At 43.6% G+C, this 21135-nt stretch overlaps 1 protein-coding gene across 1 annotated transcript; it reads left to right on the plus strand.

The window, feature by feature from the left end:
* The first annotated feature begins 3487 nt into the window (after nt 1-3487).
* Nucleotides 3488-20106, plus strand: LOC133027269 (uncharacterized). The gene is made up of 7 exons (XM_061094299.1): nt 3488-3545; nt 3622-3775; nt 5169-5329; nt 5505-5711; nt 5818-5999; nt 6293-11659; nt 19924-20106. The coding sequence occupies exons 1-7, from the start codon at nt 3488-3490 to the stop codon at nt 20104-20106; spliced, it is 6312 nt and encodes a 2103-aa protein (XP_060950282.1).
* Nucleotides 20107-21135: the final 1029 nt, after the last annotated feature.

The raw sequence follows: 21135 nt of genomic DNA on the forward strand, positions 1-21135 counted from the left end.
TAAAGGGGACATATTATGCCCATTTTACCACAAGTTGATATGGTTCCTTGGGGTCTTAATGAAATGTCTGTAACATTTTTGGTCAAAATACCACAAGGATCATTTAAAACAGCAGCCTTTTTACCCTGTCTAAAACAGCCCTCCTCAGATTGACCTGAGGAGGGCCCCCCCCTCTCTCACCGCCCCGCCCCCCTCTCACCCCCCTGTCACTCACACACACACATCCACTTTCACGTCTTAAATCTCTCCTTAGCATATTTAAGGTTGTTAAAATAATTTTAAGTCACTGTCCTACACATATATTTCTGTATTTGTTTGTTGTGTTTCTTCATTGAAACTACAATTTTCAAACTACTACACCTTCTGACAAAGATGTACATTTATTTAAATACATGCATTACATATGTTTGTATACAGTATATAATTGTATGTGTATATTTATTCATACAGGGCATATATTCTGAGCACGCGCACGCACACACACACACACAGACACACATAGCATATTTAAGGTTGTTAAAATAATTTTAAGTCACTGTCCTACACATATATTACTGTATTTGTTTGTTGTGTTTCTTCATTGAAGCTACCATTTTCAAACTACTACATCTTCTGATAAAGATGTACATTTATTTAAATACATGCATTAGATATGTGTGTATACAGTATATAATTGTATGTGTATATTTATTCATACAGGGCATATATTCTGAGGGGGGGGGGGTCCTGGAACACGTTCCGGTGCTATTTTCTAACAAAGACAGACACACACAGAAGCTAGCGTTAGCTCGCTGCTGCTACCCGTAAACAAACACAGACACGTCCAACAAGTCACAGCCAGCTGAGGTAGCAGAGGCACAGCAGTGACACACAGTCAAACAGAGTCACATAGTCCACAAGATCAACACAGCGAAGCAGCTCCGACCTCGTACCTGGAAAAAACACCAACATGTTCCCGGGCTCGCGGCTCCCGGTGTCTCCCGGCTCCGTGCTAGCGGCTGCCGGCTGCCGGGCTACGCGGCTGCCGTTACGCAGCTGCCGGCTCCCGGTGTCTCCCGGCTCCATGCTCGCGGCTGCCGGGCTACGCGGCTGCCGGCTCGCGGCTGCCAGGCTACACGGCTCAATCATCATAAACACAGTGAAGCAGCTCCGACCTCCTACCTGGAAAAAACACCAACACGTCCACCAGAAGAGAGCCGCTGACATGGAGCCAGCAGCCCGCGACATCACACAGCGAGCCCGAGCTGAGGAGGGGGCTGTGGCAGGCAACTCGGCCCAACCGCAGGCTCTGTTTCCTCCGCCTCTCACCTAGCTCCCCGGCTGGTTAGCGTCCCCCCTCGGCTAGCTCCCCAGCTAACACCCCCCCCCCCTCGAGTTGAGGACTTTACCCTGGTCTCCTCCTCCGCTAGATCTCCGCCTCCGGGGGGGGGGGGGTTATGCCATGTAGATAAACTGTTACGTCACAATCTAGTCTATTCCCATTCGACGCACTCTAGCATATAGTTTCTGACATAGAGGAACCACAACAAATCGCGGGACTTTTTTTTTTCAAGAGTTTTTGGGACGGTAGACACACCAGATACCAAAATTAACGTGTAGAAGCACTACAAAAGTGGAATTTTAGTATTATGTCCCCTTTAAAGATAAGTTAAGCGCTTCTGCTGGCAAAACTATCAGCCACCCACACGCTGGCTAAAAAACTAGAAGGTGAGCACCACACTCTTTAAAAAGCTCCATCTGGCAACTCTGGTATCTTTCACTTTCTCATTCATGTTTTACTGCAACATTTTATAAGTTATTAAAATGTTTTCCCTAGGCGCGGGTGTGACGACGTGCTCCCTCCACCCTGGTGTCGTCCAGACCGATTTGTGGCGCCACCTTAGCGGCCCCCAGCAGTTCATCATGAGGATGGTCAGTCCCTTCACCAAAGACTCTGCGCAGGGAGCTCAGACGACCATTTACTGCGCTGTGGAGCCGACGCTGGAGAAGGAGAGCGGTGGATACTACAGGTACTTTGATTTAGACTGTACACAGCAGTCCATATGTTTCCTCTGAGCACATAGAACACTGTCCGATACATGATGTCTTTGTGTTTTCGGTGACTGTGCTCCTGCAGCCTGCTCAGCAGCTGGGAAAGACGACGCCGTGGCTCAGAAGTTGTGGGACCTGAGCTGTCGCCTGCTTTCCATCACGCGAAAATGTGTCCATCTGGATTTAAAATGAAATCCCAGAGTTAACAGTCGGATGTGATGGGTTTTCTTATATTGATATATACACATGTTTTTCAACAGTTCTTGTTTGTATTTGTTTTACTTACAGTATGATGCATGGAACTGGAAGTATTTATAATAAAGTAACTACTGAGATAAGTTTACATTACATAACCTTTTTTAATGGGTCAGACTGCAGCGTCTTCTCAATGTCATTATTTTCTGTACTGTTTTTTCCTGAAATTAAACTCTCTAACACTCCGTCACTTTGTTTCTGTTCCTGTTTGCAATAAGGAAACCTGTTTTTTAGCCAAATACATGTGGAAAAAGTGCAAAACCACAACATTATACTTGTATTACTAGGTTTCTTCCTCATCAAGTCAGTCATGATTTATTTAGTTACTTCCTTTTCCTTATACGTCAGGGGCTTCGTCATTGCTTTGATAATAAGCAATAAAGAGCTCAAACTTTTATGCTGCCACCTGATACCAGTGTACCTGTGGAGGATTGTTAAAGGCAATAAAACACGTTGAACATCAATATTCCGGGAAGTTTACCAGAGGTTACTGGGGCCAGGACGACTATCAAAAAAGTGAACAACTTTCTGAGAAGACAGCGTTCTTTATAACTCCATTTACATCTCCATGTTGTTTTCATTCATTTCAGTTAAAATCTCAGTTTTACTTTACTATTTATGTTAATTAAGTAACGATAGGAAAGTATATCCTTATTTACCTTTTACTTTTAAACAGTAATTTGGTGAAGGAAGCTAAAATGCTGCAGTAGAGATAATATCAAGTGGGGTGGGGGGGGGGGGACTGAGAGGTTCCATGTTAAACTGATTTGGTTGATTGTCAGTGATGAAGATGTAACTGTGATAAACTGAAACGAGATGAGACGTGAAGTCACTCCTTTGTTTGATAACTTATTGATTTTTACCTGTGAATCTCAGTGTTATCTTTGTCAAAGTGCCATTAAATGTGTCTGAAGACATGAAACTCCATGGTAACACCAGTAATCAATCAATCATTAATCTTTAAAAGAGAAAAGAGGCTATAAGAATCAGCCCGGGGTCTGGCAGGGATAGCATCACTTGGGGGAAAAGGCAAACGGTACGGATGTATAGGAGATCTGGTGTGAGACTAAACTGGACTAATTACAAACTCTCTCAGTATATGAACCACTTTTATTTCTGGATGTGAGACGCCTGCAGGGACGAGTGAAGTTGACATGACGGTGCACTAAAGATTTGTGATTTTCTCTCGTGCACAGAGAAGATGGAGGAAGCTGAGGACGCAATCGCAGTGGTTGGCATTGGGTGCAATTTTCCTGGAGGTAATGTTTTAAAGAAACATTTTACATTATAGAAAGATGTTATTCTGTATAATGGAACATTGTTGTTTCCAAACAGGAGAGGGGCTTGACAATTTCTGGAAGGTTCTTCTTGATGGGAGAAACTGTTCTTTGCCAATTCCCAAAAAGAGGTTCGACACCTCCGCCTGGTATGACCCCGACGAAAACAAAGCGGGTAAATCCCGCACAGCCAAGGCTGCTCTCATTGATGGGTAAGTGTTCAAATTTTAATATATTTAGATCTAGAGGTTTATTTACTCTGTTTTGTGAGCATATAGGTTTTATGTATATTCTATAACATCTACTTTATGGTTTTATGGGGTCATCTTCTCATTAACATGATCTTTGAACCTATACATGGTCACTAACAGTGGTGGAGGAAGTACTGAAGTTTAGTACTTAAGTAAAAGTACAAGTACCCAGGAAAATATATACTTAAGTAAAAGTAAAAGTACTACTCAACAATCCTACTTAAGTAAAAGTAAAAAGTACTTACTTTTAAATTTACTTTAAGTATTAAAAGTAAAAGTACTCACGCAATGGGTTGTCTCTCAATGTCTAGGCTGTGCCATTTTGATAAAGAATGCAGATATAGCTACTGGTAATACTCATGCCCCTACAGATGTCACTACTAGTAATAATTATAAGCAACAACATTTGCAGGTATGGCCTGCCCCTTTAAGGAACGGGCCCAAAGAGTGACGTAATGCACCTGGGTAACTTGCGCAAGAAGTGTGTGAATACGAGAAGTGAACGACCACCTAGAGATGATGAGAGTGTTGCTCCGGTGGACAGTCAATAAATAAAGTGGCGGCGTTAAAACTAAAGAAACGTCTCCTCCACCTTCTTCACGGAGTGGTCCGGACGGCTGCTGACCGGCCACTGTGTGTGACTGTGTGTGTGTGTGCGTATGTGTGTGTCACCCAGATGCGTATGTGTGTGTGTGTGTGTGTGTGTCACCCAGATGCGGAGCTGACGAGTGGGCACCCTCCGTCGGCCCAGCGCTAAACAGAGTAGCTGATGGTTAGATAGTGATCAACTACGAACTTTAACAGGAAGAGTGGAAATGTGTTGGCGTGTGTGTGGCTGCGTGTGCGCGTGTGTGACTGTGTGTGTGTGTGTGTGGAGCGCTGGCGGAGCCGCAACATTTTGGCGAAACTGTGTTCATAAAATGTAACGAGTAACGACACATATTGTAGAAATGTAGCGGAGTAAAAGTATAGATAATAGCTGCAAAATGTAACGGAGTAAAGTAAAAATTATGCACTATTATTTTTACTTAAGTAAAGTACAGATACGTAACAATTTACTTAAGTACAGTAACGAAGTAAAAATACTTCGTTACATTCCACCACTGGTCACTAATGAAGTAAAAGTGTATATCGGAAAATTTTGTTAGATGCTCCTGATAAAAGTTATAATAAATAATGATATTAAAAACTCAGCTCTGGAACAACTACAGATGTTGGTATTTTCCTGAAACAAACCAAGAAAAGTGTCCCAAGCAGCTTCTCTGTATTTTAAATCTGACATAAAGTGAAAAATTATATTAAAATACTTATCTTCTAAATTGATTCAGTGGTTTCAATCTTTTCTTTTCTCTAGGTTTAATGATTTTGACCACAAGTTCTTTGGCATCAGCGACAGTGAAGTGGAACAAATGGATCCTCAGCAGAAGCAGCTCCTTCAGTGTGTTTACAGAGCTTTAGAAAACGCTGGGATTCCGATGGAGGAGGCCAGCGGCACCAGCACAGGAGTGTTTCTAGGTAAGACAATAAAACATTTACAGCTACTGCGTCTACTACTGTCTTCTAAAGATATAAATCATTTCTCCGTGAAGTTCGTGTTTGGACCAAGTTTTAACATAAAATTTCAAACTAACTTCAAAATAATAAGGAGCAATCTATTGAGTTTCAACGTGTTTAATTTATTTTGATTTAGGCCTAATGAATAGAGATTACGAAACAAATGCTGCTAACGTGCACCCGAGTGTGATCAACCACTGGACTGGCACTGGCCTCGCCATGAGCATCGCAGCAAACAGAGTCTCATACATCTTCAACTTCACTGGGCCGTCACTGGCAATAGACACCGCCTGCTCCTCGTCCCTCGTGGCTCTTCATCTCGCTTGTCAATCCATTAAACAAGGTGTGTAGGAAAGACGGGTGGCACCAGATGGAATAACAATAAATAGCACTTCTGAGAGTAACTACATACTTTTATTACAAGGATGAAATGTGTTTTATCTTATCAGGTGATTGTGACATGGCTGTTTGTGGAGGTGTGAACTGCATCTTTGAGCCAAGAGTGTTTGTCGCTCTCAGCAAAGCCAAGATGATTTCACCTGAAGGGACGAGCAGACCTTTCTCCAGAACGGCAGACGGCTACGGCCGAGGGGAGGGCTGCGGGGTTGTTCTACTGAAACCACTGAAAAAGGTCAGAAAGATCACAACCCTGAGTTTAGTTAAGTTATTTCCTTTTGTCAGGATTGTGTCTCATTTCCTGTTTTGAAAGTTGTAGCTGACACGCACATCAGTTAATAACTGAGTGATTACTTTGTTCTTTTAAACAGTAACCAAACAACTTACCGTAAAAGTTATATTAGTCTCCAACTTTCTGCTGACCCAGTTTGGTTCCAGTCATGGAAATAAAGTGTTATCTCTGGGGCCCATATTAACCAATTAAAATGTACTTCCTCCTTTGATTTTTGTCTTAATTTTGCTTTGCAGGCGTTACAAGACCATGACCATATCTGGGGTATCATCAGCAAAACAGCCGTCAACCAAGATGGACACTCAGTCTCTCCGATGACCAAACCCTCCATGACACAACAAGAGGAGCTGCTGCGAAGAATCTACTCAGACTCCGACCTTGTAAATGTTCAGTACATAGAGGCACATGGGACTGGAACCCCGGTTGGAGACCCAACGGAGGCAGGAAGCATCTCCAACGCCATCGCTAAGGCCAAACCTCCCGGATCAGAGAGACTGTGGATTGGCTCGGTGAAGAGCAACATCGGACATACCGAATCGGCAGCTGGAGTGGCCGGACTCATTAAGGTTCTTCTTATGATGAAGCACGAGACGATTGTTCCCTCCGTCTTCTACTCTGAACAAACTGACAGTGTTGATGCCAAAGCCCTGAACCTTAAAGTTCCTCAGAAGGCAGAAAAATGGCAACCGTCTGGTGCACGAATTGCAGGGGTGAACAACTTTGGCTTTGGGGGTACAAATGCACATGCTGTTGTCAAACAGTACAAACAGTCACCCATCAGACAGGAGAATTATGAGGCACAACAAAAGTACTTTGTCATGTCAGCAAAGTCAACAAAATCTCTCTCTCTCATGATGGAAGACACCGTTAAGCAGCTAGACGCCGATAGTCACGTTGATCTAGATTCTCTCTTGTACACGTCAGCTTGCAGAAGGAGCCATCTCAAACATAGATACAGAAAAGCCATCATGGTATCATCTGTGGTAGATCTTAAAGATAAGTTGAGCGCTTCTGCTGGCAAAACTATCAGCCAAGCCCAATCTGATCAAAAGTTGGTGTTTGTCTTCTGTGGAAATGGCGTCACTTACCATGGCATGTGCAAGCAGCTCCTGAAACAAGAACCTGTCTTCAGAAGTAAAATCAAAGAGATTACAGAACTGTTCAAAAGGCTGAGTGGGCTGAACATCCTGGACGTGCTTGACAGTGAGTTTGAGAGTAGTGACTTCAAAAACCCAGAGGTTGTCCAACCATTGCTCTTTGCCATCCAGGTTGGCATCACCACCCTACTCAGACATTGGGGTGTCAAGCCAGATGCGATACTTGGACACTCTGTGGGTGAGGTAGCAGCCGCTCACTGCTCTGGCCTCTTGTCTCTTGAGGATGCGATAAAAGTCATCTATTTCCGCAGCAAGCTGCAGAGCAAAGTCACTGGCGGGATGATGCTTGTGATCAGCAACATGGCTGTATCGGAGGTAACTGCTCTTCTCCCTTCTTACTCTGGTAGAGTTTGCCTCGCTGCTTTCAACAGTCCACAGTCCTGCACTCTCTCAGGGGATGCAGATGCAATTAAGAGCCTCCATGCAGAGCTAAGTGCCTCAGCCAATGGTCAGAATCTGTTCCTGCGTCTGCTGAATGTCCCTGCTGCTTACCACAGCCACATGATGGATCCAATTCTGACAGAAGTCAAGGACACAATTGGCCTCTTACAGGTGAACAATCTTGAAACAGAGTTGTTCTCAACAGTGACAGGCAAGGAAGTCCAGCAGGGAGATTTCTGCACAGGTGAATACTGGGCTAGAAACATTCGTGAGCCAGTGGCCTTCGAGCAGGCAGTGCGGTTGGCAGCGAAAGGAAAGAAGAATGCAGTCTTTGTAGAGATAGCACCAAGAAGGGCACTGCAGCGAAACATCATTGAATCTCTGACTAGTGACACAGCTGTTCTTCCCTCTGTGCAGCCAGGGAAAGATCATGAGTCAATCATGTCTGTAGTTTCTAAGCTTTTCGAACTGGGGGTTCAGGTCGATTGGAACACCTTCTATAAAGGATATGAGACAATGCCGCTACCTTTCCCGAAATACACGTTTGATTGTTCTGACAGAGATGTGATGATCAGAGCAACACAAGCAAATGCACCAAGTAATCACCCTGTGCTCAGTCAAACAGGAGGTGAAAGCAACATTTTCAGCTGTGATCTGCAGTCCGACTCCTCTTTCTACCTGAAAGAGCACAAACACAACAATATACCCATCATCCCCGGTGCCTTCTATGCAGACTTGGGTTTAGCCGCAGTCATGGCCAGTGCCAAACCAAAAGTACCACTCAACTCTCTACGACTCAGTGTCAACTTCCACAGCCCGTGTGTTTTAACGCAGAATTCACCTGACATTAAGGTGAAACTGGAACAAACCAAGACAGAAACCAGTTTCACGGTATTCTCTCCATCTGCAGTTTATGCATCAGGCACAGTTATTTCCAAAAGAGAGCGGCTGATTGAGGAGCAGAGCCTTTCACTGAGCGCCATCTTCAAAAGATGCAAATCGGTAGTGAGCTCTCAGGAGCTCTATGGCTATTTGTCTCAAGGAGGCTTTCAGTATGGAGATGTCTTCAAGAATAAGGGGAATGTGCACTATGGACAAGATCTGAAGGAGGCTTTTGCAGTTGTAACAGTTCCAGAGGAACTTCGATCGCAGTTGCATGACTACTGCATCCACCCTGTTGTGTTGGATTTTCTGATGCAGCTTCTCCCAGTCCCAGTAGAACACATCTTTGCTGGTAGACCAGGCTTCCCGGCCAAAATCGGAAGTTTGACCGTGTTTGAACCTTTGCAAGAGGAGATGATTGTGTATTTGAGAGCAGTCGATGTGGGTAGTGATCACTTTGAGGTTTGTGGCTGTTTTACAGACAAAGAAGGCAGAGTTTTGGTTGAGGCTAAACAAGTGATAATCAAGTATCTTGGTAGTGAGTCTCGTGTGGTTGAGGACTACTTCTACCATAACTCCTTCAGTGTCATCCCTGACACTATCCCATCTGCTCTTCCTCCGAAGGCCTTGGTCTTCTGTGATGACATGGGGATCTCTAAAGGCCTGCAACAACATTTGGACTCCAGATCCCAGTACATATCAGTCACACATGCAAAGGATATTTTGAGCAATGGCTTCTCTTCTCTCTTTGCTAAATTCAATATCCAAAACAGCGTAGAAAAGTTTGATGAGGTCTTGTTTCTGTGGGGCCAAGAAGACCTCACTTCACAGGTCGCTGATGTTGTTCTACAGAAAGTGGTGAACTGCTGTGAGATTTTCCGTCAAATCGTCCTTGAGCTTAAGCGACTTCACTTTCCAGCCTCTATTAGAGCAGTAACCTACCATTCATCTGAGGTCACAGTAGACCACGTCAATCCAGGTTTTGCAATCATTGGTTTGACCAGATCATTTGCTGCAGAGATACCAGAGCTTTCATTTCAACTCATTGACATAGATAATGTCTCCGCTAAGGGCATTGCAACTCTGTCTGAGGTCATTCGATCATATCCTTGTAGCAAGTACCCAGAGTTGGTGGTAAAAGATGGGCTGATTTTTAAACCTTCCATTGTCCGTACTCCGCCTGAAGTTGTTGACACTTCAGGATCCAGTTTCACTTCAACAATGTCTGAGCATTTCATCTTTCAAACAGCTGATGCACATGAGATTACTCAAGTGAGTGCCATTCACTTTGATGAGGGGGACCTGCCAATCAGTGACCGGGCAGTTGAAATCCGTCCCAGCACGATTTGTGTCCATTCATCTGATTTCTTCCCCGTTAGTGCTACACACTTGAAATTTGGCCAGACACTGTACTGGGATAAACATTCCTCCCAAAGTCACAAGCTGCTGGCTCTTGATTTCAATGGTACTGTTACCGCAGTTGGAAAAGATGTGAGAAAACTGAAGGTGGGAGATCATGTTGCTTCCTGCTATCCTGTGGTGGCAGCCAGCAAGGTCCAGGTCCCAGAGGATGTGTGCTACAGCACAAAACCATTCCCATTCCTCCAAAAAACACCTTGTGTTTCCTACTATGTGCTGGCATGGGAGATCCTGCAACGAGCCTTACCCAGAGCCAAACATCATCTGGGAATCATATCCCCTGTTCCTGACTCAGCTCTGACCAAAGTCTTGGCACTTACTTCCTCACAATCTGGCTGGAATGTGGTTATTGGAACGCAGTGTATTGGTTCTTTTGTAGATGTCAAACAAATTGATGCATTTGTCATCCTGCCCCCTCTTGAAGAATCCTTGATTAACAAGATTTGCAGTTTTCCAAGGGTCAAACATGTCGTCATCATCTGTGAATCTGAGACGCAGTGTTTGCTTGCTCGGAACATGTTCCACAGTGTGAAGGAAAGTATTCGTGTGCAGATGATTCTGATACCAGCCATTTTGCAGAAGGGATCTTTAAGTGACCAAAGGCCACACATTTATCACTGGCTCAAGTCCTTGAAGTTAAGCAAGAAATTTGCTGTTGAAAACTTCACCTTTCAGAATGTGAAGTCTGACAGCGTCGACACCTTTCCTCCTCAGGAACCAGAGTCGTACTTCAGCTCAAAGAAACTGGCTGTTGTGGCTCTGAACAAAGATGAAGGCAGTGTTCTGTCGGAGATCCCACTGCTACCGACAAGGAAACTGCTTTTCCAAAAGAGGGGGGTGTACATAGTGACAGGTGGTCTTTCTGGACTGGGCTTTGAAACTGTCAAGTTCATCTCCCAAAGAGGAGGGGGGTATGTTGTCATACTCTCCCGGAGCAAGCCCACACCAGATCTGCAGCAAGATATAAACAACGTAGAGAATCAGTGTGGAAACTGCATCACGAGCATGGAGTGTGACGTGTCTGTCTCTGAGCATGTGCACAGGGTTGTTAGTGCCATTGCCCAGAAGTTCCCTGGTTGTCCAGTTAGAGGAGTGTTCCACAGTGCTGTGGTCCTGCATGATGGGCTGATTGAGACCCTTGACAGATCTCTGTATGAGAAAGTTCTCAAACCAAAAGTAAAGGGTGTATTAAATTTGCACCACGCAACGCTAAAGTGCCAGTTGCACTATTTTGTGTGTTACTCCTCCATCTCTGCTTTTCTGGGAAATCCATCACAAACCAACTATGCAGCAGCCAACACGTTCCTCGACATGTTCTGTCATTACAGGCGCAATCTCGGGCTGCCTGGACAGTCCATCAACTGGGGAGCGCTCAACCTTGGCCTCCTCTTGAACAAGGACCATTTCCAGCAATTTCTGGAGGCAAAGGGGATAATGGTGATGGATGTTCCTGAAATTCATAGAAGCTTAGAGCAGTGCCTCCTGCTCAATCAACCCCAACAGGTTGTTTGCAGGTTTCACTTCAGAAACCTCAGGTTCAACGCCCTTTCTCAAAATACATCATTGAACATGCGCCTGTCTGCGTTTGTTGAAGAGGCTTTGCGAAAAACAAACGAAACAGATATTCCAGCCAAACAATCCGAACGTATCTCGCCCAAAGAGTACGTCATCTCTCTCCTCACCCAGACCATCAGCGTTGATCCCAGTGAGCTGAAAGACGACTCACTTCTCGTGTCTTTGGGCGTCGACTCCATGCAGGCCATGACTCTGCTGTTGGGCAAGGCCCAGTGATCCGACTTAGAACAAAGGGTCGTAAAACCTTAGGCCAGGCTCGGGTAACCCCTTACATTTAAAAATCCAGCAAGGGCCCTTATCTCCATGTGGCAAAAGATCACGTCCTGGTCCCCCACGGTAAGCCCGCCCCTGGGGGCCAAATCCTGACAACTCAATTGGCTGCAGGGCCACACTGACCCCTGACCCCTCCTCCCAGGGGGGAGTCACCTGAGACATGACTTAAAAGGGCTGAGCTCACAGACTTCTCTCTCTCTTCACTCAGATGCCCAAGCGACAACAGAACCCCTCCGGGGTTCTACTAGTTAACTCGGTATTTTTAAGAGACTCTTTTTGTCTTCTTTTCCACGCTGCTCAAGTTGTTTTCTGACCTCAAGAGGTCTAACCACACGACTCAGTAACTAATGGAGGCGATAAGACATTTGTTTTGTTCATTTCAATTCATTTCATTCATTTCTTCTTTTACCTTAGATGACGTTTTTATTTTGAAAAGGACTTTTCCTGTTTTTAACTTGGAAAGACAAAAACAGGAAATTGCTCGCTGGACGATCTCAGACTGTTTCCTTATCCACACGGACTTTACTTTATTCTTTCTCCACACGATCTACAACGGCTACAAGCAGCCGAACGTCCCTGTGAGGCAGCACGATCTCCGCTGCTGCAGAAGAAGACGAAACCTCATCTCGCCACGGAGCACAACGGATCGGCTCCGGCCCAGCTGCGGTGCTCACGAGAGCCCGTCTGAGAAACTTCAAGCGATTCACTGAACCTCCGGGGATTCGCGCCAAGTCGCATGCAACCCACGAAATCACGGTCACAGTAAGAGGCTTATGTTGTCTGGGCAGATGTTAGTTTTAATATGTAGCGTGTTGATTTAATACTTGAGTGTATTTTGTTGATGGAACTTCCGTGTTCCATTGTTTTAGCCGGCCACTACTCCGAGCCGCTACTTCCGGTTTCCGGTTGGATCGCAATGTTTTGTGTTGCAGTAAATAGGGCCGCGAGAAGCGCCTCCGCCCGCACTGTTAACGTCTGTGTGAGTCTGCAGTGATTTCACCGATCAGAACCTCGGCCCACAACGCTCGCTTGAGGGCTGAGGGGTGAATCACTGTTAACTCATCTCAGACGTATTTTTAAGAGCTTCTTTGAACTCTCCTTACATGTCTTCTCTCTCTCTCTCTCTCTCTCCTTCTAAACCGACCTATACACACTTCTGACCTGTATTTATAATACAGGTCATGTCACATAGTTAAATCTATGCTTAGAGAGGCTGAACACATCTGGAAACCATTCGGCCCCCAAAGCCAAGCAGAGATAAGAATTCTCTTTGTCTAAAATTTCCTTTGTGTAATTCATGTGACGACCACCAGTGTGCGCTCCGGCCACATGGTGTCATTAACATAGACTCCATCTTGAATAACGCAAGTTAACCCACCATTTTGAGTCTATTATTGCCACGCCTCCGCTCTCTCCCTCCTCCCATCCTGGCTCTAAATTCATAACGGCTCCGCCATCTTGTTTTGTAGTCAATCCGCCATTTTGAGAGTTTTTAGGCCTTGATTCCACGAATCATGATCGGCCTCCATCTTAGATGTGATGTCACTACGCGTCATCGCCACCCCCCTTCTTTTTCTCTCTCTCGCACACACACACACACACACACACACACACATTGATAGACACAGACAGATACACACACACAGAGACACATAGATGGACCAGAGGTTACATGCGTGTTCTAAATTGTGATAAGCTGCTGTTGTTATCTTTGAAATATGGGAGTTTGTTAAGATGATGAATCATTAAATAACACTAACTTTATTTCACACACACACACACATAGACACACACACACAGAGAGACACTTTGACACAGACACACACACACATAGAGACAGACATACATAGGTAGACCGCAGGTTGTCCATGTATTTTCTGAATTGTGATAAGTGCTGCTGCTGTGTTTACCTTTGAAATATTGGAGCTTGTTAAAATGATAAATCATTGAATAACATTATAACTTTATTTCCCCTTTTTAATAAATACTTTTGTAATTAAAGTATCTGTAGTCTGTGATTATTTGTGCATATGTATGTGATTGCAGCTGGATTATGATCGCCTGTGCTCGAACTTAGAAGCCTTCACTGTTTATTAAGTAATCGTTAATATTAAAATATTGACATTATTAATTTGACATTTATCATTATGAGACTGATAATTATAGCTTGACATCGTTGGTCCCTGGTAACCAGGGTGGTGCCCCCCTTTCTCAATTATTAATATAGATAGTATTATTCTTAAATTGATAATTTTATTGTTTTAGACTAATTATTTTCATTATTCTTGGTTGATAACCTTATCATTGTTAATTGACAGCTTGTACTTTCTAATTGATAATTCCTATTTTCTCATTAGTGGTTTTATTGTTATTTGATTACTGATCATCTTCAATTAATAATTTAATTATTTTTGATAGATAATTTTTATTATTTTAATAATCATATTTCATGATTATTAATAATTAGCCAACGTCAAGTCTACTCCTATTGCACAACATAAATGGTGCCCCCTGTGAGGCGATCTAACTCCAGCTGTATCATAATACTGTGTACAATAATCCAGATTCTTTTTTTTCCAGAAATTTAATTTTTTTGAAAAATTAATTTTTTTTCCCCAAAACTTTTCCTTTCTCTCATTTGGTATTGATCATGATTCGTTGTTGAAGAAGAAAATAATTTTGGAAATTTATTCTTCTTTGCAAAGTTTTATTTTTAATTCATTTGAACTTTTACCAAACCGATATACCAGTGCCTGGTGTATCCGTAATTGGCTGCAGATTGCAATCGGTGGTTGTGTTCTCGAGGCACAAGAATCATAAATAATTTAAGAAAAGAGAAAAATAATTCTAGGAATTTATTTCTCTTTGAAAATTTTTATTGTAATCCCTTTGCATCTGTCCCAAGCAGGTATACTAGTGCCTTGTGTATCCGTGGTTGGTTGCTTATAGCATGTCAGTGGTTGTGTATTTCAATGCACAATAATTATGATTAATTTCTGAAGAGAGACATAGGTTCGAAACTAATTTCTCTTTGAATTTTCTTTATTCTTAATTCCCTTTGCTAAGCAGACTTTTGTGTAACTATGGTTGGTTGCTGACTGCGTTTCAGTAGTTGGTAATTTTTATAGGAGATTTTCTGCATGCTTTTGATCTTAAGGAGACAAACTAGATTTGAGAGACTAGTTTTGAGAAGACTAGTTGTTGACCAACTAGGTCTTAAGGATTGAGCCACCGAGCTATCCTTCATTGCTACTTTATAGACACAGGGTGAAGCTCACCTGTGTATCTTGTTGTGTAGTTTTTAATTAAGTGTTTTACCCACTTTATCCAAGCAAGCTTGAGCAGTCCACCAGGTGCCTTTTCGCACTCAGAAGATGAGTAGCATGTAACACCGTGGGGCAAGTGCTCCCACAGGACCAGAGGTCCTATTAGAGACTGTAGCCAGTCTGATTAATTTTTTTTTCTAATGATGCGGTGAGTGAGTTGAGTGAGTATGAAATAAGTACCTGCGATCGTAAGATCAAGAACTGTCCATGCACTCATCAACCCCACTGGCCCGCATCCGAAAATACCCCATGCTCTGGGTCAACTGACACTCCTCTACCAGCAGAGAGCCGAGCTGCAGACCCAAGAACATGCGAAGGCGCTCAGAGCCATGCAAAGCAGCATGTCGAGCGGAGCAGGAGAAAAACTCCCACCTGCGGCATATCATCGAGACCCGCAAAGAACAGGACCAGGCGGTGCAGGAGCACACGCAGGTCAAAGGTCAGCAGAAAGGGGGGCACAGTCAAACAGAGCTGTCCCCCCCTCCAGCTGAGATCCCTGATGACAGGGCCAGGAGCTGACGTCATTCCCGGTGGAGCCAGCAGAGCAGAGACACTGGGAGAACAGCTGCGAGCACAGCTCCACAACCCTCATGCAGAGGGAGCTTTGCTCTGGAGAGCCAGACACACCCAGCAGTCCACCGCTCCGACCCACTCAACACCAAAGGGGGAGCAGGACTCAACCCCTAGACGTGCAGTGACCTGCGACCGCTATGAGGCAACATCAAATGCCTGTCCAGCGGACACACAGCATCCACTCCAGCCAGAAGGAACACATCCTGCACGGAGCCATGCTGATCCACATCACAACGACGGAAGGACTCCGTCCTGGAGGGCTGAAAGAGATTCCCAGTCTGTCACTCAGGCAGAGGCGCACCATGACTCACGGTCGCGTCCTGGATGGTCCTCCAACCCCGGTGCAAGAGATGGGGGCCACGAAGATGAGTACCTTGGCACATTCGAGTCAAAAGACACTGATGACTCAGCACCCCCTCAAAGAGAGGAAATCCGCAACCGGCGGCAAGAGCCCCTTGAAAAAGACATTTATCGCTTCGACCCAGACAACCGAGGGTGTAACGAAGACGACACCGTGGTTCTGGCAGTTCAAGTCCAACTCAATGTGGACCCGGCGCTGGAAGATGACAACTTTCCCCACGCCAGGATGAACCCCAGCAAAGAGAACCAGAAACAACGACCCTTCCAACAGGGTGCCCCTCAAAACCAAGGGGGTGAGGATTTCAACCAGCCCCACAAACAGTTTCGACCTCAGCACCTGAATCCCTCTCCACAGAGAAGTAGGGGCTGTAACCAAAGGAAACCTCATCAATACCAGGAGTATAGTGATGGTGACCGAAATCCAACACATGGGATGCATCCTGGCACAGAGGAATTAATACGGAGATGTGTGGATGAAGCAATGAGAGACATTGTGCCACGTGTTCCTCCAGGCTCCCCTAAGAGACCAGACACTGAACCCCGTTGGCGAAACTAGAAGCAGTTGCCCTCCTTCTCCACTCCTAAAGATGACTTCAATGACTGGGAAGGACCGAGGCGCTGCCAGAAACCCCCTCTCACCTCCACACCTGAAAGGGGGGGGGGAAGAAATCCCAATTTTAAAACAAAGACCGCTCAAACCACTCACTCCATCAATAGTTGCATGCTTTAGACCCTCTGTCAGTAAATTGTATAACGTATGTTCAGGTAGTGAACTCCTTAGACCTCGTTGAGGATTTTGAAGTCGTTACCACTACGGTTGTGCAGCCCTCACGGGTACAGTTGGCAATTCAGTCTTGGCAGAAAAAATTTCAATATCTGTAGATTTGCAAACCTAGAAATAGGATTTACCATATATTCACAGATTAGCGAACAACAGAACGTGACTCGCCGTTCTAAATGTTTTGGTTTGACAGAATAACACACATGTTTACCTCAAAACACCAGCACCTACTCAAACATTTCCTTCTGTTCCTTTTTCCACTTTTCTTTCATTTCACTCTTCACCGAAATTCATCAGTATGTTAACAATAACTGCCGATAAGCATTATGTGAAATTGAAAATGTGCGCCGTGTTTTAGAATATATGTTGTTTAGCCTCTGTCTGCCCAGACAATTAGCTCTCTCTGTTTAGACTCATGCCTCAAAGACATTTATGCCTCATGATGAACTAACTTTCAATGCTTCAACTCCACTCAAGGATTACCTCTCATGGATTATCACTGGACTCTCGACCCTAGCGTGCCCTGGAAACTGGGTAACGACCCACTTCCCAGGTCAAAGGGGGACTGTTGGGCAAGGCCCAGTGATCCGACTTAGAACAAAGGGTCGTAAAACCTTAGGCCAGGCTCGGGTAACCCCTTACATTTAAAAATCCAGCAAGGGCCCTTATCTCCATGTGGCAAAAGATCACGTCCTGGTCCCCCACGGTAAGCCCGCCCCTGGGGGCCAAATCCTGACAACTCAATTGGCTGCAGGGCCACACTGACCCCTGACCCCTCCTCCCAGGGGGGAGTCACCTGAGACATGACTTAAAAGGGCTGAGCTCACAGACTTCTCTCTCTCTTCACTCAGATGCCCAAGCGACAACAGAACCCCTCCGGGGTTCTACTAGTTAACTCGGTATTTTTAAGAGACTCTTTTTGTCTTCTTTTCCACGCTGCTCAAGTTGTTTTCTGACCTCAAGAGGTCTAACCACACGACTCAGTAACTAATGGAGGCGATAAGACATTTGTTTTGTTCATTTCAATTCATTTCATTCATTTCTTCTTTTACCTTAGATGACGTTTTTATTTTGAAAAGGACTTTTCCTGTTTTTAACTTGGAAAGACAAAAACAGGAAATTGCTCGCTGGACGATCTCAGACTGTTTCCTTATCCACACGGACTTTACTTTATTCTTTCTCCACACGATCTACAACGGCTACAAGCAGCCGAACGTCCCTGTGAGGCAGCACGATCTCCGCTGCTGCAGAAGAAGACGAAACCTCATCTCGCCACGGAGCACAACGGATCGGCTCCGGCCCAGCTGCGGTGCTCACGAGAGCCCGTCTGAGAAACTTCAAGCGATTCACTGAACCTCCGGGGATTCGCGCCAAGTCGCATGCAACCCACGAAATCACGGTCACAGTAAGAGGCTTATGTTGTCTGGGCAGATGTTAGTTTTAATATGTAGCGTGTTGATTTAATACTTGAGTGTATTTTGTTGATGGAACTTCCGTGTTCCATTGTTTTAGCCGGCCACTACTCCGAGCCGCTACTTCCGGTTTCCGGTTGGATCGCAATGTTTTGTGTTGCAGTAAATAGGGCCGCGAGAAGCGCCTCCGCCCGCACTGTTAACGTCTGTGTGAGTCTGCAGTGATTTCACCGATCAGAACCTCGGCCCACAACGCTCGCTTGAGGGCTGAGGGGTGAATCACTGTTAACTCATCTCAGACGTATTTTTAAGAGCTTCTTTGAACTCTCCTTACATGTCTTCTCTCTCTCTCTCTCTCTCTCTCCTTCTAAACCGACCTATACACACTTCTGACCTGTATTTATAATACAGGTCATGTCACATAGTTAAATCTATGCTTAGAGAGGCTGAACACATCTGGAAACCATTCGGCCCCCAAAGCCAAGCAGAGATAAGAATTCTCTTTGTCTAAAATTTCCTTTGTGTAATTCATGTGACGACCACCAGTGTGCGCTCCGGCCACATGGTGTCATTAACATAGACTCCATCTTGAATAACGCAAGTTAACCCACCATTTTGAGTCTATTATTGCCACGCCTCCGCTCTCTCCCTCCTCCCATCCTGGCTCTAAATTCATAACGGCTCCGCCATCTTGTTTTGTAGTCAATCCGCCATTTTGAGAGTTTTTAGGCCTTGATTCCACGAATCATGATCGGCCTCCATCTTAGATGTGATGTCACTACGCGTCATCGCCACCCCCCTTCTTTTTCTCTCTCTCGCACACACACACACACACACACACACACACATTGATAGACACAGACAGATACACACACACAGAGACACATAGATGGACCAGAGGTTACATGCGTGTTCTAAATTGTGATAAGCTGCTGTTGTTATCTTTGAAATATGGGAGTTTGTTAAGATGATGAATCATTAAATAACACTAACTTTATTTCACACACACACACACATAGACACACACACACAGAGAGACACTTTGACACAGACACACACACACATAGAGACAGACATACATAGGTAGACCGCAGGTTGTCCATGTATTTTCTGAATTGTGATAAGTGCTGCTGCTGTGTTTACCTTTGAAATATTGGAGCTTGTTAAAATGATAAATCATTGAATAACATTATAACTTTATTTCCCCTTTTTAATAAATACTTTTGTAATTAAAGTATCTGTAGTCTGTGATTATTTGTGCATATGTATGTGATTGCAGCTGGATTATGATCGCCTGTGCTCGAACTTAGAAGCCTTCACTGTTTATTAAGTAATCGTTAATATTAAAATATTGACATTATTAATTTGACATTTATCATTATGAGACTGATAATTATAGCTTGACATCGTTGGTCCCTGGTAACCAGGGTGGTGCCCCCCTTTCTCAATTATTAATATAGATAGTATTATTCTTAAATTGATAATTTTATTGTTTTAGACTAATTATTTTCATTATTCTTGGTTGATAACCTTATCATTGTTAATTGACAGCTTGTACTTTCTAATTGATAATTCCTATTTTCTCATTAGTGGTTTTATTGTTATTTGATTACTGATCATCTTCAATTAATAATTTAATTATTTTTGATAGATAATTTTTATTATTTTAATAATCATATTTCATGATTATTAATAATTAGCCAACGTCAAGTCTACTCCTATTGCACAACACTGCAGAATCTGATCTTCCGGGCAAGAGGAGTGAACTTACCTCTGGTGAAACTGTTGGACCCCAACGCCACAGTATCAGCAGTGGTAGCTGCGCTGAGTGAAGGAGCCGAAAATTTCAGTGTTGACGCAGTGACTAGTAACTCCACTCATGAAATGCAGGATCTTTCAACCAGATTGTAAAGATGACAAATGCATTTAAAGCATATGTAAATATTTATGCAGAAAGATGTATTGTTTATTTCAGCAGATGATTTATAATTGAAATTGCATCCAGTAGCATAATTGTGTTTAAAACAGGAGTCATATTTATTTACCTGTTATTTGCCTTCATTTTGAAATTTAAATTTTTAAGGGTTTACATTGTTATAACCATATACAATATTTTACTCACTTTTCCGCAGATGTGGCCCATTTTGATTTTGAATAATTCTGCATTTTTGTTTTAATTGTGTGAAAATATGATCAGCATTCAAAACAAACTGCACAATGTAATGTATTCAGAATTCTCCAACTGATGTTGAGTGTGAACATTATTTTTTGTTATTTCATTCAAATGTGATCTTTCCAAGTGTGTGATTGGGTTCAGACTGACCTTAACCTACATCTGCCTGTTTTACAATCACTCGACAAGTCGTGGATGATTGTAGTAGCTGATTATCAACTTTATAATGGTGATGGAAATAAAAGCATGTGTATTCTGGCACGTCCTGTACATGATTACTTGGCAAGCGAGTGTGATTAATGAGCCTTTGCTATTAGAATTAATAATTTATTACATCATACACAAAAATAAATTGTTCCCGTGGAGTAGATTTCTGCCTCAAGGAAAGACAAATAAAATGAGAGCAGATACAGAAATATATAATAAAAGCCTTTACACTACTGTTTTTACATTAAAGCAAAGTTAAATAATAATTAAATAATGTATTACTCCTCTAAATCAATAAAGGATTTGACTATTCTAAGGTGTTTTTGCCATATAAATATTTGGAATGGACACTAAAGTAGAATTGACATCACAATAAACTTTAAAGGTCATCACCTCTCGCATTCGTCAAAAGTGTAATTTCGAAGAAAAAGAAAAACTTCACATTTTAGTTGTGAATCCTATTGTAGTGACATAGGCATTAAAAGTGCATTCACTGTGTGTCTATTGGCCACATGGGGCAGTATACAGACTCTTGAGCACCATTATATATATACAAGAAG

Source organism: Limanda limanda, chromosome 20 (assembly GCF_963576545.1).
Source record: "Limanda limanda chromosome 20, fLimLim1.1, whole genome shotgun sequence".
Classification (NCBI taxonomy): Eukaryota; Metazoa; Chordata; class Actinopteri; order Pleuronectiformes; family Pleuronectidae; genus Limanda; species Limanda limanda.